The sequence below is a fragment of the Erinaceus europaeus genome, chromosome 10 (genome assembly GCF_950295315.1).
Source record: "Erinaceus europaeus chromosome 10, mEriEur2.1, whole genome shotgun sequence".
NCBI classification, from domain to species: Eukaryota; Metazoa; Chordata; class Mammalia; order Eulipotyphla; family Erinaceidae; genus Erinaceus; species Erinaceus europaeus.
The window spans coordinates 81971769-81998815 of NC_080171.1; the positions used below are offsets into that span (position 1 = coordinate 81971769).

A 27047-nucleotide genomic window follows, 5' to 3' on the forward strand; every position below is an offset into this window, starting at 1 on the left:
GATACAAAGAAACTGACATTCCCCTCAGACCTGTCTCTAGCACCTGCAGAGACCAAGTAAGGGTGTGGTCTGATAATTTGTGCATCTCTCCACTTACTGACTTGCTAGTCTTTTCTCTTGTGAGTACCCTGATTCTTGTGCCTGTATCTCTCTTCCTCTTTTTCCAGGAAGTACTACTCATAACCTACAGGGTATTGTCTGTGTTTTAAAAGGCCTGAAATCAATTGTACCTTTTACCTGGGCCATGCTGAGGGAAGCATACTAAAAACAAACAAACAAACAAACAAACAAAAACAGTTGTCTGTTTGGGGCTAGAATGATTGCTACCCATTAAATGTGATTGGTAGCCTTGGCTCTTTTATTTTCATCAAAATCTAAGGTTGGGAGGCGTTTGCCTTTGCAGAGTAAAACTGGGCAGACCACTTACTGCTTGGTTATGGTTTGGGATAAAATCAGTTTTAGTCAGAGAGGTCATTGGGGAAAAACATGAGCCACTGAGCCATATAATTTTCAATTTTTAGAGAATTTTCTATTCCCAATCTTGTGTCTCTGCTAGAAGCAAGGGCACACTAGACCCATTTCTGTAGTTTGCTTCTACTTAAATCTGTCTCACCGTATAGTCCTGGGAACCTGTAATGTATTTTTAGATAGAAACAGAGAGGCAAGGGGAGAGAAGGGGGTGGGGACAGGGGTCACAGCGCTGAAGTTTCCTTAAGTGTGATGGGGACTTTGCTTTAACCTGGGTTGCACACATGGCAAAGCAGCACACTATCCAAGTGAGCTGCTTCATTAGCCCCAAAAGAGTTTTTGAGACGTTAACTTCAGGATAGTGGAAATAGTGCCAAGGGGCAAGGAAAGTTGTAAGAGCTGAACTGGGGATATTGGCTGTGTAGAGAAATTAGGCATCCTTTCCTATGTTCACATACCAATACAACAAGTAACTAGCAGGGAGAGATCCTTTAGAGATAGTGAGTGTTTGTTTGGTTCCACAAAACCTGGTAAGCAGCTTAGAAAAATTCTGAGCCAGGTGGGGAAGAGCCGGAGTATATGCCCTGTATCTCACCCTTCAAGAGTCTGGTTCTCACAGGTGGGACTGAGTGAGATCAGGCTCTAGATTCTTTGAGGTTAAGAGAGATTCCTACCAACCTGAGTTTGTTCTCTCCGAGAACCACACTTCTGCTCATTAGTTTCCAGGGAGCTGTGACATCTTAGCCCTCAAAAAATTGATGAGGGAATATTGATTGGGCCCTTTATTTCAGTAAAATGCAGCCAATCTGACCTCAAGGGGCTGGAGGACTGATGCTCACAAGCAGCCTGAAAAATCTCTTTTCTCTTAATGGTCTGCTTTTCAGGAGAGGCATGATTATAACACATGAAGACAAGTTGCTCTGTAGCTTAAGACATTTCTTAACACTGTGGTTTCAGAGCCCATGGAAAGCCCTGGACTCACATCTTAATTGGAATGCCCCATAGTGGTTTCTCTTCACTGCCTGAAATATAGGTGGCACCTACAGAAGAAACTGGAACAAAAGAGTTAGGATTTGGAGAGGGTTTTCCACCACATTTGAAAGTCCCAGATGCCTAGGTGACAGTATTTTGGATTGTCCCCAGCAGCAGTCTTATATTGGGTGGTTCTCAGTGATTCTTAGCTCTAGGGTCACTATTCTTTCAGACAGGTGTCCCTCAGTCCCTGCAAATCCACTGGACAAGTGTGACCCAAGATTGGCTTTAGAGCAAGGGGTGGGGAAGTATATGGAAATGGGGGGGGGGGTTTGGGACAAAGGGCACATTGATCAGGGACCATTGTCTAATCCAGACTCTGAGGCTGGCTCTTTTCATTTAGGAGTTTATGTTTTGAGGTTAGAAGATATAGATATGAACCTTTATTCTAGTGAATCCCCATTCACCTAAACTTTTCTACTAATTCCTAGCCAAGTGATCTAGGAAAGTCACAGACTCATCTATGAAGCGAGGCTGGGGTGGGGGGTGGGGGCGCTACACTGCAGCATTATTGTAGTGATTAAATGAGATTCAATAAGATCCTTTGTCCCAGGCAAGTAGCACTGAGTCTGGCACGTGGTGAATGCTCAGTAAATGGTGCTGTTATTGTTGTCAGCTGCATAATGGGAAGAGAGCCTTTTATATTCATTTACTGTCCATTAGTGCCAACACCAATGATTTATTGATTCCTTAAAAAGAGAGCTAAAAGGGATGTCTCAAATTCTTATGCATATACAGTTCAACATATGTGGCAAGATTATAGGTTCTGGAGGAAGCAGACTTGAATCTCTCCTCTCTTGAGGCCTCCTTGGGCTACTATTGTAACCTCTGTGAGTCTTAGTTTTCTCATCTGAAAAGTTGTAATAGCTCTGGCCATCAGGAGACTTGAATTAAAGAAGAGAAAGTTTGTTAAAGCAGATAGACCCATTAATATCATACCAGGAAAGGATATATATTAGAGTTTCACTTTGGCATGAGGTTTTAGTTGTTACAAAGATAATATTAATTTGGGAACAAGGAGGTGTGAGGTAAGATGGGGCTTTCGAAGAGGTCAAGAGGAACTAGGTTTCTGGTTTGATTTGGGGGTCTTTGTGTGTAAATGCAGAAGTTAAGGCCCAGTGTTTCTGCACCTGGGGAAGTTGGTACTTGGCCAGCTAACCTGCAGTTAGGAGGTTAAGTGAATGAGTTAAGTGAGGGTGCCTATAGGGCAGCTTACAGACTTGGCCCTGGAGCCTGGTATAGCTAGCACAGTCAATGTGTGTTCCCATTGAAACTGATGAGTTGGCTCACACAAGTTGCTTAGGAGAAATGGTAGACTTGCAGAGACAGCCAGGAAGGCAAAGGGGTTGTGATTTAGAGACTTGAGAATTCAGCCTTCCTGGAGAGAGATGACCCCAAGCTCTCTCTTGCTCACTCTCACTACACCACCCTCTAAAGCTCCAGACAGCACCTAGAGAGGAACCCTGGGAGCAGGGACCACATACGTTTGCCCATCTGAGACAGGCAGCCCCCACATATGGCTTGGATTTAGCTTCTTGGTACTTCTGGAGCTTTCTGGGTTCTTTAACACTGTAAGAGTTTTAGCTTTAGGCTCTCAGCCCTGGACTCTTCTGCTTAGATAGATAGTATGGCCAAAGTTTCCATGGAAAAATGGCTGCCGCAAGGAGATTATCCAGGGGTGAAGGGTTTGGGGAAAGTGCTTCTAGGGGGTATCAGAAATTTGGAGACAGTCATAGCTGCTGCCTTGTAAGGTTTTTGGAACAAAGAGCATGCTGGTGAAGTGGTTAGAAATATGTAGGGGGCACAGGGCTTGGTGTGTGAGGCAAATGTTTTAGGACAAGGTAATGGGTGACTCCTTGCTCTGAGGAACCCTTTCATTGTGGGGAGGTTTTCTCACACCTATATAGGATGCACCCATAAGCCTGGAGCTCAGAGCCATGTTGCTTGTGAATTCTGCCACTGATCTGAGACTCGTGGGCCTCCAGAGTTCTTCTGAGGCTTGGTTGTCTCCAGCCTCCATCAGCAAAATAAGGCATTCTTGCCAGCCCTCCAAGGAGACCTTCCCAGGACTGGGGAATGAAATCTTTGCTACTGGATTTCCAAGATGTTGAATTTTCCTTCTGTTCCTCACTAGCTAGAAAGATCACAGGGAGGCCCTTAACCCGTAGCTACTCAGCCTTGGTTTTTCTCTTCCATAAAATAGGAATATTAACTCACACCTTTCTGACCTCTTAAAATGGATACTTTGATATCAAGAATTATTAAGGCAAAATCCTTTCTTTTAAAAAAATTTTTTTATTATTATTTATTTTCCCTTTTTTTGTTGCCCCCTTTTTATTGTTGTTGTAGTTATTATTATTATTGATGTCATCATTGTTAGATAGGACAGAGAGAAATGGAGAGAGGAGCGGAAGACAGAGATGGGGAGAGAAAGACAGACACCTGCAGACCTGATTCACCGCCTGTGAGCCGACTTCCCTGCAGGTGGGGAGCCGGGGGCTCAAACCCGGATCCTCACTCTGGTTCTTGGGCTTTGCGCCACGTGCGCCTAACCCATTGTGCTACTGCCCGACTCCCAGCAAAATCCTTTCTACTGAACAGGAACACAGGGAGAAGTTGGGGCACAGGGTGATTAAGGGATTTGCTGATGACTAGATACCTAAGTGTTGGCAGGCCTGGGTGGCTCAGGCTAGGGCCAACTTTGTGACCTTTCCAAGCTGAAAAGAACCATCGTTTTTCTGCCTTACTCCTCCCCTTGTAGGAGGGAGTGAAACGGGGAGGAGATGGACTTCTGATTAGTTCCTGCTCCATCTGGCTTCTCCCTGGGGAATCATCGGGTCTTTTGCTAGATGTACCTTTCCTTTGCAGTGGCCTGGAGGTTCTGGGAAGCAGTGAGAACCTGTTAAGTGGTAGCTCTAGGATTGCCTCACTACATCCACTCAGCTCTCTGAAGCCCAGGGTGGGGCTTTCATTCCTCTTTCCCCTCATGCTTTTAGAAACATCAGCTTCCTCAGGGCAGGAAAGGAATGTCTAGCATCAGAGGTTAGACAATATGGGAGGGAAATTCACCTTGAGAAGTGGGTTGAACTGTACTTGGGGAAATTAAAGCCAAGTTTGTTCCCCACATGCTTAAATGTTTGTTAATGGTAGGGTAGAAAATATCCCCCAAATGCTAGTCAGTGATGGCCAGAATCAGCCCAGCTCAGAATCTTTGATCTGCTATCCCTTTGACCTAGAATAGTTTTTTTCTGCTTTTCTTACTGACACCTTGTTGTTCAGGCCTTCAGTTGATAGGTGCCCCATTTACAGACACTCTCTCTGACAATCTTCATGCTGGGCTCAAACCAGAGCCATGCAATGCACATAGCAAGTCAACGACCCTACCCTACCCTCCTCCTCTCCACTCCTCACAATTTATAACCATATTGATGAATTGTTTATTGGTTTGTTGTCTGTACCCTTGACTCAACCAACATGGCAAGATCCCCAGGTCTCTTATTTGACACTTTACCCCCTGGGCCCAGTGTAGTCCTAGATACCAAAGAAATGCTCAATTGCTAATCCTTATTTTGGTAATGATAATAACTGCTGTTGATGAGGTCAGAGGCTATCCCTACTGCTTTTCCTTTCAAGTAGCTTTCAGTGGTAGGTTCATTATCATTTCCGTTTTCTTTTTTTTTTTCTTCTTCAATTTTTTAAACATTATATTTATTTATTTATTGGATAGAAACAGTCAGAAATCAAGAGGGAAGGGGGAGGCAGAGAGGGACAGAGTTAGAGAGACACCTGCAGCCCTGCTTTACTACTTGTAAAGCTTTCCCCCTGCAGGTGGGGACTGGGGGCTTGAACCTGGGCCCTTGTCCATTGTAACATGTGCATTCAATCAGGTGCACTGCTCCTGGCTCATCATTCCCATTTTCTAGAACTCCATGAGATCCACAGCTAGGGAGGAGCAAAACTTGGATTCATACCATGCCTGTCTAAGTGTCAAACAAAGAAGGACTGGATGGAAGCACTGTCTTTTCCTCTGGTCCAAGCCATCTGGCTTATGCTTTTAGCTCCCTTGTGGAGTTCATCTCATCAGTGACCTGTGGAGTTATAATCAAATTCCAGCAGAGTCAGAAGCTTATAATCCCCTGATCAAAGTGTCCTGTAGTGGATGCTAACATTGAGCATCTGCACTGAACCTCCCTGCCCGCAGTTCCTTCTGAATGTTTTGAGCGTCTGCATTGAACCTCCTTGGATCCTGGCAGCTTCCTGGTGGCTGTACCAAAACTGACCTGAATTTGACCTTCTCCGGAAGTTCCTGCAGGGAGCCAAAGCTGACCAGCTGAGGCCCTTATATGCTTAGCACTATGCGAGGCACAGATGACTAAAGCTTTCCTAGAAGGAGGTTCTAGCTAGTTGTGGAAATGAGACTGCAGCATTTAACAAGGTTAAATAGCAAAGCAAGATTTAGATGACAGCAGAGACTACTGTTGCAATCTGTTGAACTGAGCTGCCATTGATCAGACCCAGTTCGTGTGCCAGGCAGTCATGGGGCTATAGAAGGCCATGTGACTGCCTGCCAAAGAAAGACTTTCCAAAGTGAACTGAGCTACTCTTTGCTTTCTGTTTCTGTCCAACCCCCATCTAGCTCAGGCCTTGTGATGCGATGGGGTGCTGAAGTGGGGTCCTGGGAGATGGGAGTGCCCTCCCCAAAGTATCAAAGGGCCAGAGGCCTTGGCCCTCTTGGTTCCCCACATGCTCCTCCAGCTGCTGCCTTGTGCTGCCTGTCCTGGGGGTGACCTCACCACTCTGCTCCTGTGGCTCTCCACAGGCCTCCAGTGTGTTGGGAACCACTGCTTCCCCTCCTCCCCTCTCCACCCATAGGCACAGAACTGTGCTCACTAGCTGGCCCCCGAACCAGCTGCCCCACTTGTCTGGCTGCCCTGATGCCACTGGGGATTAGTATGCATTTGTGGCTTTTAGTGGGCATGCCCCTCCCTGCTGCAGCCTCACCCTCCGGAACCCACGGATGAGCCTGGGACCCCCCTGAACCAAGGGAGCAGCCCTGACCATCCCTTTCTCTGTTTTCCCTGACGTCAGAAGGCTGAGTGCTTATTCACTTTGGAAGCACACTCGCAGGAGCAGAAGAAGAGAGTGTGCTGGTGCCTGTCGGAGAACATCGCCAAACAGCAACAGCTGGCAGCTTCCCCACCAGAGAACAAGGTAAGGGTCTGGCCAATGGTTGTAGCCCTGGTTGCCTGGCTCCCATGTGGCCAGCCTGGACCTCTGTGTCTCTGAATCAAGCTTTAAGCCCAACCTTAAAACTTGGATTGGGGCACTGAGCATTTGTCAAGGCCTGTGCTCAAATGTCTACCCACTGGTACTTCCACTGAATGAACTTAGTGGTACTTGGGTAGCATGACAGACAAATTGAGCATGACCCATCAATTCTTGACTCTACTCATTGGTTTGCCTATGGCAAGGTCTAATTTGGGCTGGCCTCCCTGCTGCCATCTGGCATGCATTCCCCCTTCTGCCATTATGTAAGTTGTGCCCAGGGGCAGCGCACTGGTGTTAAACACTGGCCCATGGCAGGCATGATGGGGAGGGGATGTTTGTGGCAGCAATTGATGTATTTCCATGTAAGCTGCAGTCTAGTGGAGCCAAGTGGTGCTTGCTGGGGGCTGGGGCCAGCCAGCTGGAGTGCTGGGAAGATTACAGACTCTTAGCTGAAGTTAATAGGGCCCCTGGCATGCCTCAGTTGGTCCAGTGCCTATGGAGGGGGCTAGGACAGGAGCTGGACCACACCTTCTCTTTTGCCACCCAGATGCCAGCCACAGGTGTGTTCCCCACTTGTGAGTCACTCAGATCTTTTCCCTTACAAATAGTGGTAGCCATTTGAGGGGTTGGTCTGGTCGCCTGCAAAGAGAACTGAGATTGTTCCTTTGCTAGATCTGGGAAAGAGAGTAAGTGGCAGCCTGTAAGCTTGCTGGGCTTGTTGCTTCTTCCTGCTATGTTCTGGCCCACTGTGCCATGGGCAGCAGGCCCACAGTGGGGCAGTGATGAAGAAGGTAGGGGAAAGGTGGTGGGGTGCAACTCTGAAGATGCTCCTTAACGCAGTAAGCATCTGAGAATGACATGATCTCAGACTTGACAGCTGTTGTGTTTTACTCTGACAAAGGAGGATGAAGGGACCAGCATAAAATTATGAGTCATAACCTGCTGCTGACCTGTGTGACCTTGGGCAAGTCACGGCAGTCCTTGATACTTTGGTGTCTTTATTTTGGGACAATAGCTCCTCCTCCAGAGGGCTGTTGTAAGAATCAAATGATGCACCTAGAACTCATAGCAATCAATTGGCTATAACTGTGGGCGTGCTCTGCCCCTGCTTCTGTCTCGGCTCTTGATGTACAGTAGCTGATGTTCTACTGGACAGAGACTAGTCCTGAGACTGGGGGTTGTCTCACCCCTTTGATCCATCCTAAGTTGGTCATGTTTCAAAACCTGCTCACTGAACTCTTGTCCCCAAGTGTCTTTGGGCTTAGCTTCTCCTAGTTTAGAGGAAAGACTTCTTCCTACCTCACACCCTTGGAAAGTGCTGGCACCAGTCTTCTCAATGCTCCAGAAGTCTCTCCATCTTCACTGGGGGCAGACAGGCTGGGTTCTGGCTTGCCTGGTTGAACTTGAAAGCACTCCAGGGCTTTGGGCCTGGCTTTAGGGTCACTCAGAGATAGATGGTTGTCCTCAGCAGCTAAAAGATATCTTTTTAAATCAAGGCTCTTTAGCTGTAAGTTTAAGGGTGAAGCTGTGTTCTGGGCAGGAAAAAGCAAGGATGGAGGGCCTGGCAGCTGAGATACCTTCACAGTTGCTCCCTGGCCTGAGAACCCAGTTCTGTCCCAGGCTTTCATGCTCCACAGGCCCCACCCTGCTTAGAAGGCTGTATGTAACCATCTTTTCTTGGGTCCCTTGCTGGTTTCACTGCTGAGCCTACCTTATGCCACTTCCAACATATACCCTTAAAGAGTTTTACCAACTTTTATCTGCTTTCACTTGCAGAATGAGCCCTGAGAGAAGTTGTGGTCGAGCTGGTTTTCCCCAGCCCCATGTATTTCCAGGAATGCTTTAGCTATCTCAGCGATTGGGTCCAGGTGGTAGGCTAGCTGGTTTTCAGAACATTCACCTGTGTTCGGCTTGTGTTCGGCTTGTTTGAGTCCTGACTGTGCACCTCCTTCCTGAGGCCTGGGCTATAGCCTTTCCACTGACGGCCTTGCCTCCATGTTCAGAGACAAGAGGGGAGGTCAGGTAGAGCTCCAATACAGACTTCTAGTTTTTTAAGGCAAAAAGAAGTTTCTTACCTGACCAGTTTGTTTTCTCACTGAGTCCTCACCGAGTGGCATGCCTCATTTACACCTTTTCTTTGTTCTCTTATGGATGCTCTGCCTTTTGCTGAACAATGGAAAACACTGCTCAAACCACACCCTGCCTCCCCCCAGTTTAGATGTTTCTCTGGGGGAAAGAGTCCTGCCAGGAGACTCCTCAAACTCTCACACTAGCCTTTCTCCCTGTTCCTTCAACAGTATTTGCTGGGCTTTGAATGGGGATTTCTTCAAATCTCCAATTTGAGGTGGAAAGTTCTTCTCAAAGTTGAAAACATAATTCATGCAATGCTTTCTGGGAAAGACTCAAAGAACTATATAGAGATAGATATACCACTGTCCCCTGTATAACTTTTGGTAACCTCTTTCTGTGGTGGCCTTTGTGGTCTCATCCGTGCATTGGGCAGGTGGCTTCTTCCAACTTTCTTTCTCCTTGTTTTAATTTTTTATTTATAAAAAGGAAACATTGACAAAACCATAGGAAAAAGGGGGTACAACTTCGCACAATTTCCACCACCATCCTTCCAACTTTCTAGGTTTTGCGCTTGTTAAAAAAGCTGAGCACCTAGCTTTATCCAATCTTTTTGGGGAATGAAGCCCTGATGATTTTGGGCAGAACTTGAAGGTCTGTAAAATCTGTTGCCATTAGAGACCAGAGCTGCCCCTTCTTTGGGGTGGGAAGGGGGCAGGCCTAAACTTTTTGTGCTGTCTTTGAGGTACCTGTGACCTGTGGGTTATAGTATAGGGGTCCAAGTGGTGGCCACACTGAGGCAAGTAGACTCAGCCTGCATGCCTTCTCTGGGCCTCCACTGAGTATTCGGATTTACTCTTAGTTTACTGTGGTGCTGTTCTGTGTTGGCCTGTCTCTGTGTGTACTCCCTCTTTCTGTAGAAGTATGAGACTTGTGGGGAGTCGGGGTGGTAGCACAGCGGGTTAAGTGTACGTGGCACAAAGTGCAAGGATCAGCATAAGGATCCTGGTTCGAGCCCCCAGCTCCCCACCTGCAGGGGCGTCACTTCACAAGCGGTGAAGCAGGTCTGCTGGTGTCTATCTTTCTCTCCCTCTCTATCTTCCCCTCTTTGCTCCCATTTCCTTCTGTCCTATCCAAAACGACAACAGTAACTACAACAATAAAACAACAAGGGCAACAAAAGGAAATACATTTTAAAAAATGTTAAAAAAAAAAAAAGAAATATGAGACTAGCTTCCTTTGGCTGTTCACTTCTTCCTCCATAGAGTTCTACCACTTCTCTTGCTTTATTATCTGTCTCTACAGGAAACTGATTTTCTTCTGCCTGAAAAGCAACTTTTATGAAATAACTATCCTTCCATAGGAGTGTTGTGATGCTTCTGATTCTTTTTTCTTTTTTTCTTATTATTTTTTCTAGATGAATTTATTTATGTCTGTGTGAGAGATATCAGAAAACTGCTCAATTCTGGCTTACAGTCATGCTGGGATTGAAACTGGGATTGATTGATTGATACAAATCCTGTGCTTTTATGCACTGAGTTATATCCCCTGCCCTGAGAACTTCTTAGCTAGAAAAATTCACAGATAATCCTACTTCTGGCCACTGAATTCTAAGTTAACAGGAATAGACACATTATTTAGGCTATTTGATTGGAGATATGCATGATAAATTTCAGCTCTATTCCAGACACTAATTAGGTTCTGTGGAGTCACAGATGAAGGAGAAATTTAGTGTCCTGCCCTCAGAGAATTCTTCTTCAACTGGACAGACATGACTGGGCATGGTCTGGCAGTCCAGGCATTACAAGGCCACACTGACAGCTCCTAAGAGACATCCAGCTGGGGTTTGGCTGTGCCTTATTCATCTACTCAGTAACCCTCCACTGAGCCTGCATGAGTTCGGTTGGGTGACGGGGCACCTCCAAGAAAAGCAGGCTTAGAGGGAGCTGTCGAGGATGAGGTGGGGGTGTGGTACAGTGTGTAGTTCCCATTCGTAGGAGTTCCTCTGGGCTCCATGGTGGAGAGGCATAGACGAAAGTGTCACACACTATTCCTAGGGGATCACAGTCCAGTGCTGAAGGCAAATACACCAATAGATAGCTCAAAAATAATATGGTGAGTGATAGAAGGGGTGTCAGGTCATTCCTCTGAGACTTCAGGTGAGGTCAAGCCTCTGAGACTTGGTCTTTTCATCAGTGAAGTAGATGGACTATCAGGATTCTCATGAGGATTAAACTCTGCCTAACAAAATGGCACAGAAGAACTTTGTGAACTAGCTGCTATTACTATTACCATCACTATTAATATTAAGTTATGCCTGCATAGGAAGAACCATCTAGTGGCCTTGCTTATTGAAGCTGAATGCTGCCTCTCTGAGCACCTGTGACAACTAACTGCTTCATGTTGCTTCCTGGTAACCATCCTCTGTACTCCAGTGCTAAGGCAGGGAAACTGAGGTCTCTTGGGCCTGCTCTGGCTATGGGACTTCTCCCAGATATGACACCAAGGTCCATGCCACCTTGTCATCTCCACTGGGCAGCTACAGACAGGGCCCGGAGTTGCTATGGTCTGTTGCAGTCCCTGAGGAAGGAGCACTGGCAGACCCTGGAGTCAGGCAGCCCTTGCCTGAGTAGACAGCGAGCTAATTCCAGTTCTGTCTGGTTCCACAGAAACTCCACCCTTATGGCTCTCTCCAGCAGGAGATGGGGCTGGCCAACTCAACCAATGCTACCCAGGATAGAAGCTTTACCTCATCAGGACAAACTCTGATTGGCTGAGCAAACTCAAGGGCGGGACTCTGCTTCCAGCAACTTAACCCTTTCTTGGGCATCCTCTACCACACAGTAACCTCACCCCAACTGGACTCAAAACGGAGGACCAAGATGGTGGGCCTGGGGTCTTCTGCAGGGAGTTGCCCCAAGGGTATGTGTGGACTGGCATCAGAAGGACCACAGTGATGTGAGAGCCCTGTGGGCATGTGTACCTGGCATCAGAAAATCCCAGATGGAGAAACTCAGAAGCTTATTCTCTACAAGGAAGAAGGAAGTGAAATAATGCCTGGATTTCCAGTGGTGGTTCCAGCACCTGTCTTAAAGGCAGCAAGAGAAGTTATAAGAGCTCAGAGAACAATGACATGATCTGTTGCTGCCAGAAGATATTTCCATCTACACCTTGATTCATTTTCCCATCTGTACTCATTTGTTCATTTATTCAGTGGATATCTGGGGTGTGGGGTGTGGGGGGGCCTCTAACTTTATGCCAGACCCTGTGCTAGGGTGTGGGACACTGTGGAGAACAGAAACAGTTGTAGTCTCTGTTCTGATCAAGATTTCAGTCATTTTAGGCAAGTGAGCTAATTATAAAAATCAGCACCAATACACATATATACATGTGCACACACCTGATTACACAGTGGTAATCTATGATGGAAAAGGACAGAACCACTTAGAATATTAACTATATTATTATCTGTGTAGGGTTAGAGAGAAGTGGAAGAGCCTGACTTTTAAGCTGAGACTTGCAGGTCTGGATCAGTTAGCCAGACAAGAAAAGAGTGTGCCAGTGGATGGGATAGTCTGGGAAGAGAACTGGGATGGAAAGGGGCTGGAAGCACCTGATCACCTCATCCCCTGTGATGGGAACTCTGAGGAGGAAGATGAGGTGGATATGGACCAGGCAGAGGTATGGTAGTTAAGTCTAAACTTCATTCTCCAGTGGAAAGCCATTGAAGGCTTTTGAGAAAAGAAGTCACAGAGCCTCAGGTCTGTTTTTAGACCAGAAGACCCAAGGAGGTCCCCATACAGTCATGAGGAGGCTAGTCGTGGGAGACCTTCAGTCCTGTACTGCAGGTGATGTGTGATGGGGGATGAGGAAGTGGGCATATGATTGCCTTATCCCTTTGATACCATGGAGGCTCTGGGATGAGAAGAGATAGTTTTTATCCCCTCCTAGTCCCCTTGCCCTCATCCATTCCTGTGTCTTACTCTTTTGGTGAATACCAGTGAGGCTGGGCCTTCCTCACAGAATGTAGTTGTTTCAGCCAAGCCTAAGCTAGGACCCTGAATTCTGGGAATGTCCTCGGGAGGAGGGAGCTGTTCTTGGCCTGTCCAAAATGGGAAATTTTATCATCTACAAAGCCTCAGGAGGGGTTGCCTGTGCTGTCTAAGAAGAGAGAGTAGGATACAACTTCTGGAAACTGATTTGGTTTGCATTCTGCAGAGCTCTTACATGTCAAGGGACAGGGCTGGGTGTGGCCTGGCCATTCTATGGGACAAAAAGTCAGATATACCAAAGGCACAGTAATCAGAGCTCAGTCTCCTCATAGCTTAATGCACCCCAAGTGATAGCCAGGACTGGGCCTTTCTCATACCCTTTTCTGACTGCCAAGACTTTGAGAGAGAGTTTCTCAGAGTTACAGGTGTGCATGACAAAAGGGTATGATGTGAATATGATAAGCATAGCAAAAAGGGGTGGGAGGTGAAGAGAGGGTTCAGAGAGGCTGGGAGGATGGCTCAGACCAGAGAAGGCCCCCCTGACCTTGGACTCTGAGTTGTATCATAAAATCTCAGTGTCTTTAGGGAAGGACCTAGAGTTTGCTCTGTGGCTGTGAAGGACAGTGCAGGAGAGAACACATCCCTCACCTCCCACTTCCCCTTCTAGCCCAGAGCAGAGCAGAGCAGAGCAGATGGGTTGTGGCAGCCATCTGCTGGGCTTGGGGTGTCTCTGCCTGTGACCAGGGGAACATCCTCACCCAGTGGGGAACTGGACTCTGTCTGAACTGAGCCTGGTGATAACAGTGTCTGTCAGCCAGGACTTAGCCTGCAGGGTTAATTGTGGGAGACTAAGCAGCTGGGTCTGCTCAGGCAGCATGTTGCACTTTGATTTCATTTGATTCCATTACAAAATGACATTACAGAGACTGCAAGGCACAGGAGACTTGCCTGCCTGGCTTATCTCTTCTGGACTTGCTGACCTACCTCTGCCTACCTGAGAGGTGCAGAGGACAGGTGCTCTGACCCCAGGGAAATGGAAATATAAACGCAGCACCCAGCCCCAACGCCACAATTTCCTGTCCCCTCCCAGCTCGGTCTAACAAACTCTGAGTGAGGATAGTGCTCAAGTCTGGCCCATTGTTGAAGTGGACATCAGTCCTCCAGAGGGCCCCAGCCAGCCTTCCCTGTGACTGTGGTGAGCCATTGCTCAGTGCCATTGCTACTCTACCTTGCAAATCAATGCAGCAATTAATTTGGCTCCTCAGCCTTGAGAAGATGAAATACGACCGGCAGCCACTGTTCTTCAGCATCCCAGTCCATCCAGCCATCCAGGATGATGAACAAGCTGTCAAAATCGCATCTGAGAGTCAGAATCATGGGAAACACAGAGTGCCCCTCCCTTCACATAAATCCTGTTGAAAAGTGCACACAATGGTTTCTTTCCTGATGGGTCAGTTGTCTTGGGTTGGTGTCTGGGGCTTAGGAGCTGGGAGGTTGGGAGCACAGCCATTTATTGTTGAAAAGGCCAGCTGTGCGATTGGGATACAAAGTGATCTTTTCAGTCCCTGCACCCTCTGACCCCGTTTGCACATTTTCTTATAACTCAGGCTCAGGGTCTTTTGACACTCTTGGTTCCTTTGATGCCTGGGGCTCTAATGACCTGAATCTTTTGACCTTTTGAGAGCTGAGACATGTTGGAAATAATGACATTTATTTATGTATTTCTTGTTAGTTTTTATTCTCTATTTCAAATTCTGTTGCATAATTCTGCCACCAAAGTCTTCATTTATTATACAGGACAATAAGAGTTCTACTTAGTGAAGGTGCAGACAATTTTACATTGTGGAGCTGGCTTCGGCAGCACATATACTAAAATTGGAACAATACAGAGAATATTAGCATGGCCTCAGCACAGTTTTACATTGTGACAGGGATTTCCATAGTCAGAGGTTAGCAATTGAGGTCTCCAGGTATTTTTTCCTAGGGTCAGAGCAGCCTCATTTTGTGACTGAAAGGCTATGAGACTCAGAGCTGTTCAATGATTTATTCAAGATAACACGGCTGGTAAGAGCTGTGTCCTCAAGCCAAATAAGACCTTTCAACCTAATCCACTGCTGTCCCCAGATACAAAAAGCTTTGTCTTTGGAGGACAGAAGTGAAAGAAATCAAGCATCTTTTCAGAAGAGACAGATATCTTTCCCACATGTAGAAGTTGTAGGCTTTCAAGCTCTGGGAAGGGGGAGGGTGCTTTTATACCAATAAAATGATGTACCTTGTTCTCTACACAGTATAATAGGAACCTGTAGAATTAATGATCTTAACTGAAAACATCAACAACTCCACACAAGATTTGAAAAGTCTGATGTATAAAAGTCAGGATGGCTGTCAGGGGGCACTGACGTGGTTGGATTACCCATCCCAGAGAACCATCAGACACAGTTCTTGGGGGTGACTGCTGCAATTGGATTGTGGCCAATGGCAGAAAAGGCTAGTTTCAGTACCACACTTTGGCCTGAGTATCATTGAAATGAGGGAGCAGGTCTATTCCCATATGGGTCTGGATTTCAGATCTGAACCCTCAGTAACTGGGAATCAGCTGGAGTGGATTTCAGAGTACCCCGAAGAGGAAGACTCTTCCCTAGAGAAGCTCACCTGTTTTCTGGCATGGTTTTTTTTTTTTTTTTTTTTCTGTCTTGCTATTGGTCTCAGCCAGTCTGCTCTTCTTCTTTCAGTTCTTAAGGAAAAAATAGTTCAGCTTTACCCACTTGGTCTGCCCTCAAGCCTTTCTCTGAATGGGGCTACCAGACTGCAGATTGTTCCCTTAGTTGAAGGGGAGAATAAATACACTGAGTTAATTTGGTGAGCACTTAGACTGTGAGCCAGCCTGACAGGGTGCCAAGCTTTTGACCCACATTGTCTATTTAATCCTCACCACAGCCTCATGAGTTTCATTATCCCAGTATACATATTTATTCTCCTGCCCTACTGAGAGAAGCTGAGTCTTGGGTATTTAAACTTGCTCAAGGTCACAGGGATAGTGGGTGGCTAGGGTTGGAAGCTGGGTGGCCCAGTTCCAGAGCACCTACTTTTGATGGCAGTTATGGACTGTCCAAGCTGGGAGGAGCTAGGGGAAGTAGAGCAGTGATACACATGCTTCAGGACCATTATAGAAGATAACTATATGCAGAATAAGATCCAGGCCTCAGCTTCACTTTTCAGGTTACCCTTATTTGCTTAATACTCCTGCTTAGTGCCTACAGCTGGGTCATTCTGGATTATGTCCCCTTCTTGGACTTCCTGTGCATGGGCATAGTTAGGCTGCTTCCTCTGTCTGAATCTGCTCTGCCATCCTTGCACTTTGTGCTCCTTCTCCAAGGCTTAACACTGATCCTGAGGCACTTTTAGGCCTGTGTCACAAACCATACCCCCCCCCCCCCATGCTTGCCTTGCATTTGGATTGTATTTCGTTCATTCTTAATATGGCATATAAGGCAAGCACATCTCACCAGAAAGCCACTGGAGGCCCTATTTTATTTTTCTCTGATGCTGCTTAGCCCTTCCAAGGGGCACAGTAGATATAGAATGAATTGGGTCAGATGGGTCAAATCTTTTGTGTTCACAAATCAGGATGAAGAATCTGTGGCTTAAGAAGAGTCAGTACCCTGGTCAAGTTCATGGGACAAATTAATATCAGAGCCACAGTTAGAAATCAGGTCTCTTGACTCTTTTGGCTTAAGAGTTTTGTTTTTTTTTTTTTCTTTTCCTGTTACGTTTCAGCATTGTGAGGCCAGAATATAGACTCCTCTTGGTTTATTGAGCAATCTGGCCAGGCTCAACTCAGGGTCTGTATTGATTCCTGACATCCTCAGAGGGGAAGGAGATCTGATCAGAATTACTTAAATGCCCATTATAACCAGGATTGTGGACTCCCCTCTCTGAACATTTTGTCATAAAAAAAAAAAAGTGGGATTCTGAAGATCTTTATTCAAATCCTGACTTTTCTGGAAACTCAAAATGTAACTTTGGACAAATTACTTCACCTTTCTGGCCCACCCACCCTTCCTTCCCTCCTTTCTTTCCTTCCTTCCTTCCACTCTTTCTTTCTTTCTTTCTTTCCTTTTTTTCCCTTTTCTCCACTTTCACTCACTTCTTTTCCTTTTTTCTTTTTTTTTTTTTTTTAATTGCCACCAGGGATTGCTGGGGCTCAGTGCCAGCACTGTGAATCCACCACTGCCAGCAGTGTCCCCCCCCCCCCCTTCTTTATTTCATAGGACAGAGAAAATTAGCAGGACTGCTCATGAACTGTTCCACTGCAGGTGGGGAGCAAGTCTTCAAAAACAGGTCTTTGCACATGGTAATGAGTGCATTCAACTGGCTATGCCACTGCCGGGCCCCCTTCTGAGCACTTATTTCTTAGTGAGATAAAAATGAGAGTGTTGCATTTTGATGATCTCCAGGAGTTGGCTTCAAAACTTTAGAATTCTAATAGAAAAATAAAAGAAGGAAGAAAACAGACATTTTAGTCTTCATGTTGAAACAGGAGTACTCATGTACCAATATGTGCCAATATTTACAAATATTATACATGGCTCTATTCACCATAGCTACCAAATTATGAACATACTCTTTACCCTTCTCCACCCAAAGGTCCCCCCTTCCAGGATCCTCCTGTTAAACTAGTACAAGGCCTTCTCCAACCCAGAATCTTCTGCTTTCTTTCTTTCTGCTCACTGCACCCTTTGGTGGTGGTAGTGGGGGGGGGGGGTGACATCATATATATGTTTTTGTTTTTCAGTCTTTCCAACATTGGCCTAGAGCATAAGTCTAAGTTTCAAGTAGTCTTTGTGTGGTCAAAAGCCTCCTTTTAGACTCTTCCCCCCCCCTCCGGGGTTATTGCTGGGGCTCAAAGTCTACACTACAAATCCACTGCTTCTGGTGGCCACCCCCCCTTTTTATTGGATAGGACAGAGAGAAGTTAAGAGAGGAGGGGGAGAGAGAAAGAGAGATAGACATCTGCAAACCTGCTTCACAGCTTGTGAAGTGACTCCCCCACCCACCTCCTGCAGGTGGGGAGCAGGGACTTGAACCCAGATCCTTGCACAGACCCTTGTGCTTCATCGTACTATGTGTGCTTAACCGGGTCCCCTTTAGAATCTTTTCCATAAGCTGCTATTGACTTTTTCATGGCCTTTAACTTACCTGCTTTTGCTCAAAACTGCTACTCAAGGTAAATTATCTAAGAATTGTCTTTTAAATGTTAGTGATTTTTTATTCTGGTTAAATTCTACTACTTATATAATAGTTTTTCTGTTGTTCTTCTTTGTGGGGAGAAGATCTTGGGTTAACAGGAAGGGTAGCCTAGGAAGCTGATCACTGTTAAACACACTTTTCCATGGGGAAATCCATTCCTCAACCCATCATCAACCCTATGGTAGATTTTGGGAACACAACTCAGCATGGGAATATAAATTTATTTTATGAGTGACTAGAATTTAGTAGAACTACAGAATTTTTGAATGTGGAGCTGAATAATTTCCTTCCTCCTCCATGAGCTCAGTTGATTATAACAAACTGGTTGGTAGAAACTAAGACTAAGGGAAAGACAAGAACTTGGCCCAGAGCATAGAATTATGGTTTAGATCTGTTACTAGGACCCAACCTCCTACCTTCTATCCCAATATTCTTCAGTAACATTTGAAGAGGCTGCCAGGTTAGGGGCTGAGGAGGGACTCAGATGGTTTGAGAGACATTCTTGTCATCGTACTCAGCTGTCTTGTTATTAGGAAATGTAAGCCACTACTTTTTGCTGTAATGGAAATAGTGAGAAATGGCTCTGCTAATGGTATGGGGAAAGGCTGACTTATAAATTCCTGGTGGGCTCCTGCTGGAGCAGAATGAATGCATCATTGTGTTTTACCTGGAACTCTGAGCAAGGCCAAACTAGTGGAGTCACTCCCTGTGGTCTGTGCTAAATATGTCAGTGAGAATGGGGAGCTAGGGAAAAGAGGAGGGGGCTCCTTAGGGAGCTGGATGGAATGCCTTAACCCCTTCCTCTTCCTGTTAGGTCCTCTTTGAGGAAGTGCTATACCTTCAGAGCAGTTAGATTGGGGAGGGCCCTGGAGTCATTGGCTTTCATGCTTCCTAGTCCTACAGAAGAAGAGGCCCAGAGAAAGATAGGACAGGTCCAGAGAGAATGTGTCAGATGGCAGGTTGTTTTTCTTCTGCTATTTCATCGCAGTGAGGCCCTGCAAGGTTTTCTCTCACCACTTCTGGGCAGGCACAGGGCCTGGGAACTCTTGGGACCGGATATGGTCTAGCTTCCTGAGAGCCGCCCAGCAGGCGAGGAGTCCCCAGTTAGTCTGCTCAGAGCCCTGACCTTGACCATCTGGCCTTCCAGCACCATGCCTTCCCTTTGCTGGTGACTCCACCCTTGCTGACTGGTTCTTTGTTGCCCCCCAGACTCTGTGTAGAGACAAAAGCCAACACAGAATTGATCTGCAGGGCAGATGATCTAGTAACTTCTGTTTCCCTAGGAATAAGCAGAAGCAAAGTATAGATCAAGATCTTGCAGGTCCTTGTCTAGTTCTGCCTGTCACTAGCTGGGATTGCTGGTATACCACCTAGCATGTGAGACAACACACATATCTCATTGAATTCTTGTGAAGATTAAAGAGGATAGTTTGTGCAAAATGCCCATTATAGTGCCTGGCATGTAGTAGGTACTCAGTAGGTAGCTGTTGTTACCAGATAGAGCAAGAGCTTGTGCTTAACTCTGCATTGCCATTCTTTACCTTCCACTGTGGGGGCAGGGCAAGGTTTTTATTTTTTTATTTTATTTATTCAGTTGAATTTTGTTGTGAATTACAAAAGTAATTCAAGTTTATTGTGAAAGAAACACTTAATACAGTCGAACCAAGAGAAGAAAAATAAATCCACCCTTAATCCAGCACTCAGAGATAACCATTCTTAACATTTTGGAGGTATATCCTGTCAAGCACTAGTTTATACACACATATATCTTATTTGCAGATGGGGATTTCTGGTGCACACAATTTTCTAACTTCCCCCTCACCATTTAACAATGTAGTGTGTCCATGTTTCCATGTCAATAAATAATCTTTTATAATATCATTATCAGTGCCTGCAGAGTATTTTCTTGTGTAGATGAGGCATGCTTTGTTTGAATGGTCTCCAGTTGTTTGCCATTTAGGTTGTTTTCAATGTTACAGAAGCCCAAGATAAAAATCCTTATAGTTTATCTTGACACCCTCATCATCCATGTACATCCACAATTACTTGTTTAATGAATGAACATTTTTTTAAATGATAGTATTAGTGATTTAGCATCGGTTTGTTGAATGATTTTTTTTTTTTTTTTTGCCTCCAGGGTTATCGCTGGGGCTCAGTGCTTGCACTACAAATCCATTGCTCCTGGTGGCCATTTTTTCCATGTTGTTGTTGTTGAATGAAAAAGGTTTCTTCCTCCTCCTCCTCTTCCTCCTCCTTCTCTTACTTTATTTTATAGGATCATGAGAAATTGAGAGGAATGGGGGATAGAAAGGGAGAGACAGAGACACCTGTAGCACTGAATTCACTGCTTGTGAAGCTTTCCCCCCATTGGTGGGAACCAGGAGCTTGAAACTGGGTCCTTGTGCATGTTACTATGTGCACTTAACCAGATGTGCCACTGTCTGGCTCCTGAATGAACATTTTGTTAGAATAAATTCCTGGTTGTAGAACTTCCAGTCCAAAGGTTACATTTTTCTTTCATTCATAATACCTATTTCCAAATAACTCTCCAGAATGGCTGTACCTATTTATAGTTAGACTCTAGGTTGACCTATTTTGCCTTTTTTTTTAGTACTGAAAATCCTGCTTCCTGGAAACTCCCAACCCTGAGCAAACTGAGACAGTTTGGATAAAAGAGTGTCCATTTCCCCACACTTGTACCAACATTGTATATTTTATTTTGTTTTATTTTTGTATGTGGCTCTTGGTACCTACTACATGTGCTACACCACTGCTAGGCCTTTTTTTTTCTTCTTAATTTTAGAGAGAGAGAGAGATAAAGGAAGGGGAGAGACAAATGTAAAGGCAAGACACTATAGTACTGTTCACCATCCATGGAGCTCCTTAGTGCTGTCCATGGTACTACCATGTGCTGGGTAAGATGTGCACTCTGAATGGTGAACTATCTCCCAGGCTTGTTATGTTTTTTAGTAGGCTCATTTCTTTGATTACAAGAGGCATTGAACCTATTATTTACATGCCTTTTAGTCACACATTACCTCTTTGGTGAGCAACTCATTCAACTCTTTGGGCCATTTTTCTATCAATTATTAAAAGATTAATTGTTGATTCACAAGATCTCTTTATATAAAAAGATGTTTTTGTGTTAAGCCTTTATAATTTTGTTAATATAATACAATTTAATAGTGATTTACAATATTACAAGGTTATAGGCCTATAGTCCCTCAACATAGCCACCACTAAAGTTCTGTGCCTCTCCCATGATAACCATGATAGTTCTTGCAATGTCTCAATACAGTTTTAAAAAATATTTTTATTTTATTCATTTATTTAGGATAGAAACAGAATTTGAGAGAGGAGGGAGAGGTATGGGGGAGAGAGACACCTGCAGCACTGCTTCATCACTTATGAAGCTTCCCTCTTTTGCAGGTGGGGATTGGGCTTAAGTCCAATTCTTGCACATTGTAACATGTGTGCTCAATCAGGTGCACCACCACCCAACCCCAAGACAATTTAAATTCTTTATTTTAATTTTTTCCTAAACTGTGGATGTTTCTGATATGTAGGTAATCATGTCTATAAATTATCTTGGTAGCAGCCTTATTGAAATGTTATTCACATAGAAACAATTCATCCTTTTAAAGCTCTATTCAATGTTTTTAGTATATTCCAAGATATGTGCAACCACCACCATCAAATTTAGCATATTTTCATGATCTCTAAAATAAAATATACTCATTAGGTAACCACTGACCAATTCCTTCATCTTCAACTGAAAGCAAGCACCAGAGAATCACTGTTTTTGAGCACTCCATACATATGGAGTTGATTTTTTGTGACTGTTTTCTTTCACTTAGAATAATGTTTTCAAGGTTCATCCATGTTGTAGCATAGATGTATTAGTACTTCATTTCATTTTATGACTGATTAATATTCTTCTGTATGGATATACCATATGTGTTTATTCATTTTTCCACTGATAAATATTAGGGTTGGTTCCACCTGTTAGCTATTATAAATAGTGCTATCACAATCCTCTATATGGAAGCTTTTGTGTGGACATATGTTTTCATTTCATATATATAGTTGCTGGGATAATTGGAACTCTATGTTTGACTTTTTGAACAGCTGCTAGACTATTTTGCAAAGTTGCTGCTACCTTGTTTTACATCCTCATTGACAATCAATGGAAGAGGCTTCTAATATCTGTATATTCTAATATTTCTTATTTCCCCACTTAAAAATTTATAGCCACCCTACTGGGTGTGTGGAGGTAGTATCTCACTGTGGTTTTGAATTGTGTTTTATAGAGGACTAATATAGCATGTTTGCATTTAGGTAACTTTTTTGCTTTTGATATTATATCCAGGGATTATACATCTGATAATCAGTTCTTACCTACACCCTGAAATTTATGTTTCTTCAAAATTATTATTCCTTTTTTAAAATTTTTATATATAAAAAGGAAACACTGACAAAACTATAGGATAAAGAGGGGTACAACTTCACACAATTCCCACCAACAGAACTCCATATCCTATCCCCTCCCCTGATAGCTTTCCTATTCTTTAACTCTCTGGGTGTATGGACTCAGGGTTATTATGGGGTGCAGAGGTGGAAGGTCTGGCTTCTTAATGTAGCTGGAATTTACTTTGGTATATAACATGATATAGGATTTTATTTTTATCTATTTTATTATTATTATTATTTTTCACCAGGGCACTGTTCAGCTTTGACTTATTGTGGTTGCTGTGAATTGAACCTGAGAACTTCAGGCATGAATGTCATTTGTATGGCTATTATGGTGTCTCCCCTGCACCAGGAAACTTCTTTATTTTTTTTCTCCAAAGCTTATACATTATATTAGAATACATACTTTCCTTTAAAATTAGATTTCCCCGCCATCCTTACATATTTTTTCCTTTAAATAAGATTGTGTGCAATTCTATTCTATCCCTACTTCCTCCTTGCCTTTCCCTCAAAAATCTAATTGAGATTTGTTTAAAATTCTTTTTAAAGCTATACAAAAAAGGGAAATACTGAAGTGTATATAATAATGGAATAAGATTATACCTTTTCACTTATGCAAGCCTCCTTTTAAGATTTCACAAGTAAAGTTTCTGGCATTAGTTAACTAATTAATTTTTAGTACTGGGACTTCACCACTCCAGGTTGACTTTTTCAAGTAGAAAGAGAGAGACAGAGAAGAGAGAGGAAAAGACATGACAGCACCAAAGCTCCCAGTGTGTTAGGCTTAAACCTGTGTGCAAGCACCTTCCCAGGTGAGATATCTTGCTATCCCTATTAATTTTTTTGAGGGGAGGGGGGAAGAGGTCAGAGTACATATTCTCTGTTTTGTATAGTGTCAGGGTCTGAACACAAGGTTCCACACATATAAGTTATGCATTCTACTGTGGAACCACCTCTCTGGCTTCTCAAGCAAAACATCAAAGGAAAAAATTCCATATAGATGTCATACTTAAAAAAATCTTATTCCACTTTATTTCAGTTTTCAGTCCAGTGAGGCTGGACTCCCTTTTACTTTGATGAATCATTTATAGTTCCCCTCCCCCTTCCCTCTCCTTCCCCTTCTCACCCCTTCCTCCTTTCTCCCTCTGTTGCTTCAATGATTATCACTGGAGCTCCATGCCTGCACTATGAATACACTGATCCAGGCTGCAGATGCATTTTTTTTTTTAAATAGAGACAGAGAGAGAAATTGAGAGGGATGGAGGAGAGAGAGGGGAAGAAAAAGAGATACCTGCAGACCTGTTAGACCATTTGTGACCCCCCCCCCCCCCAGCCCCACCAATGGATTCAGGGGCTTGAATTCAGGCCTTTGCACTCCTTAACAAGTGCATCTGCCAGGTGCTCCATTTACATTGCTTCTTCAGTTCATCAGGTTATATCACCTGTCTAACTTTCTTCTGGGACATTTGTTTTGTTAGTTAAGAGTTCTTCATATAGTTGGAAGGTTGACCGTTTACTGTCTTTTTTTTTTTCTAGCTTGTAATTTGTTGACTTTTATGTTTCAGAAGTCAACTTCCTTTTTGTTACTAGTCAAGCCTTTTTAGGTGGTTAGAGTATTATACTTTCTAAGGTGTTCCCTATCAAAGATTATTCAAAGATTATTATGAAAATTGTTTATTCAAGTTCTTTTAGTTTTAGATTCATATTTTAATTCACCTGCAGTTAAATTAGTGCTGTTAGATGAAAGTTCTTTCAAATTTATTTCTTCAAATGGTTAACCAGTTTTTCTAAACTTTTTTTCATATACATATTTATATATATTTCATGTACAAAGTTACATTCTGAACACCAGGGATTCCATAGTAGAAATAAATACTGAAATAACCACATTGCTAAATGAGTTTTTTACTCATAGAAATGAAGCCTCAGCCTCTAAAAGATACCAAGTGGGACATTTCAGAACCCATTTATTAGATTATAGAGGCAAGTAAAATTCTGCATAAAGTGTCTAGGACAAAAACAAATTTTAGAACATAAGTTGGTTAAAATATATTGAAAGATTGGGAACTGTATAACAAAATTAATAATAAAAACTTAATTTTTAAGAGAAAGAAAAAGACAGTGTTACAAAATTGTATAACCCTGTTGGAAAAGCATTTGTGATTTCCACATTGAAAGTTCTCTCTCCCCTACTTTTCCCATGTTACAATTGGGAGCCAAATGAGTCCCTATCTCAGCATGATCAATTCAGAAGAGCCCTAGTTCTGATTGAGACCTTTGGTAACTGTCATAATACTCACAATGAAATAAATATTCAGTTCCATAGCATTTACAAGACACACAATCCTTAGGAAAGTTAATATTATTAGACGTCTGTTTTATTACTAAGGCAGCCTATGTTAAGGGTCTATTCTTAAATATAGGGAGACTTTTATAAGAAACAAACAATACAATAACCAAAAGAATGAATGTGTCTAAACTTCTTTTCTGACTCATTCTTCCTTTCTCATTTATCATAGACCAAATTTCCATACATAATAAGTGGGTGAATTTTGAACCTTTTTATACCCCCTGTTAACTTAGCTATATCTATATCAGGTTAAGACTGAATTACTATACCTTCATAGTATACTTTAAGTTTTCCTTTGAAAGTTATACATTATGGATTGGGGAGACAATAATAGTTATGCAAATGACTTTCACACTCATGCCTGAGTCTCTGAGCTCCCAGGTTTAATTCCCAGCACCAACATAAGCCAAAACTGAGAATGCTCTGGTAAAAGAAAAATAATAATAAATAATGAAGTTATAGATCATAATTCTAGTCTTCTGGCTAAGTTTCATTCTTACCTTTCTCACAAACATATGCCTTTTTTATTTTTATTTTTATTTTTTATGGAGAGAGAGGGAGGATGGGACCAAGTGGCTACACACTTGGTAGCGTATACTTGTGCAAGACCTGAGTACAAGCCCTGGTCTCCACTTGCGGGGGTGGGGGTATCATGAGTGGTAAAGTAATGCTGCAGGTCTCTCTCTCTCTCACCTTTCCTCTTGGTTACTTTATATCTATTCAATAAATAGATAAGCAATGAAAAGAAGGGAAAGAGGGTGAGAAGTATTGTTCCTCCAATTTTATGTGGTGGTTTAGAGATCAAACCCAGGGTCTCAAGCTGGCAAGGCATGTGCTGAGCCACCTCAGAGCCTCCACAAACACATTTCAATGTCAGGAATTACAGCTGATCTGCTTAGTCCTCCCCTCCTTGCTCCTCCTGCCATTAATTAGCCTGTTAGTGGCCAGCCTGTATTTCTCTCCTGCTTTTGTCCCTGCCTATTAGGTATTGTTGAAATCATTGGGGATTTTAGTTTGATTGGTACCATTTTCTAGCATTACTTCTATTATTCTTTAAGAATCATTTACTTAAATCTGCTTTTAACTTCTCAATGATGTGATCAGTCGTTAAGTCTCTGAATGTTTCTGGCTTCGTTGCCTCCCTTTCGTCATCCGTCTGCCACTTCATCTCCTGCTTGACTTCATGATTTCCATTCATTTTTGCTTGGAGAGCTTTCTTGAGTAATTTTGCCATAGAGGGCCTGTGGGTGGCATATTTCCTTAGTCTTTGTAAGTCTGAACATATTTGTCTGCAGGTTTGAGTCATGTTTTTCCTGAGTAGAGAATTCTAGGTTAACAGCCTAAAATTTTCCTCTAGCAGCCCCAGAGCAGTGCTCTGTTGTGACAGCAGTGATGCAATGCTCACTCGAGTCTCTGGACTTTCTTTATGGATGCTAGGTGGATTTCTCTTCATGATATTTGAATTTTTGACATTTCACCAGATTGTTTCTACTCACTTGTTCTCCTTGGGTAATTTTTTTTCTTGGTCCTAGTTAGGTCCAAGTAAGCCCTTTTCAGTCTGAAAAAAGCCCAAATCTTTCTTCTCTTCAGGGACATTTTCTGTTAACTTTGGGGGTTGTTTATTTTTCTTTTTTTTTTTTTCTCTTCCTTGGAACTCAAAGGGAAGAAATTTTTTTTTTTTGCCTTAGACAGTTTTTTTTTCTTTTTTCTTTTTAATTTCTTTATTGGGGAATTAATATTTTACATTCGACAGTAGGGGGTTGTTTATTTTTCTGTGTGTTTTATTTCCTGCTTCCTAGATTTCCTGCTACAAATGATAATACTACTTACTACTAATAGTAATGATACTTACTATTTATAGGCTGTGCTTTCCTTCTGCTAATATGTTATTTGCCAACAGTATTGTTATCCTGATTTTGTGGATAAAGATGCAAAGAAACAGAGAAGTTAAGTGGAACGATCATGTAAAGCCTGGCAATGATCCAAACCCTAGCAATTGACTTCAGGGCCTATATTCATAGTTATAACACTGTACTCACTGCTTGTCAAATGCAGTCCCCAAGACCTAGTCTTGACTCTGACTTCCAAACTTGTAAGTGAAAATCTGAATGATGACAAGTAGGGAATCTATAACTAGTGAGAGAAAACTT

At 43.4% G+C, this 27047-nt stretch overlaps 1 protein-coding gene and 1 pseudogene across 5 annotated transcripts in view; both read left to right on the plus strand.

The window, feature by feature from the left end:
- The window catches only part of RGS3 (regulator of G protein signaling 3), a 181654-nt gene that overhangs the window by 112403 nt on the left and 42204 nt on the right, over positions 1 to 27047 (plus strand). For 3 of the 5 annotated variants that reach the window (XM_060199989.1, XM_060199990.1, XM_007526746.3), the window contains one exon: positions 6589 to 6711. In XM_060199989.1, coding sequence (XP_060055972.1) covers positions 6589 to 6711 — 123 coding nt within the window. Of the gene's footprint in view, positions 1 to 6588; positions 6712 to 11504; positions 14549 to 27047 lie in introns of those variants that run through there. The other 2 variants (XM_007526747.3, XM_060199993.1) reach the window with 1 other exon arrangement.
- Positions 14673 to 14741, plus strand: LOC132541086 (U6 spliceosomal RNA; annotated as a pseudogene).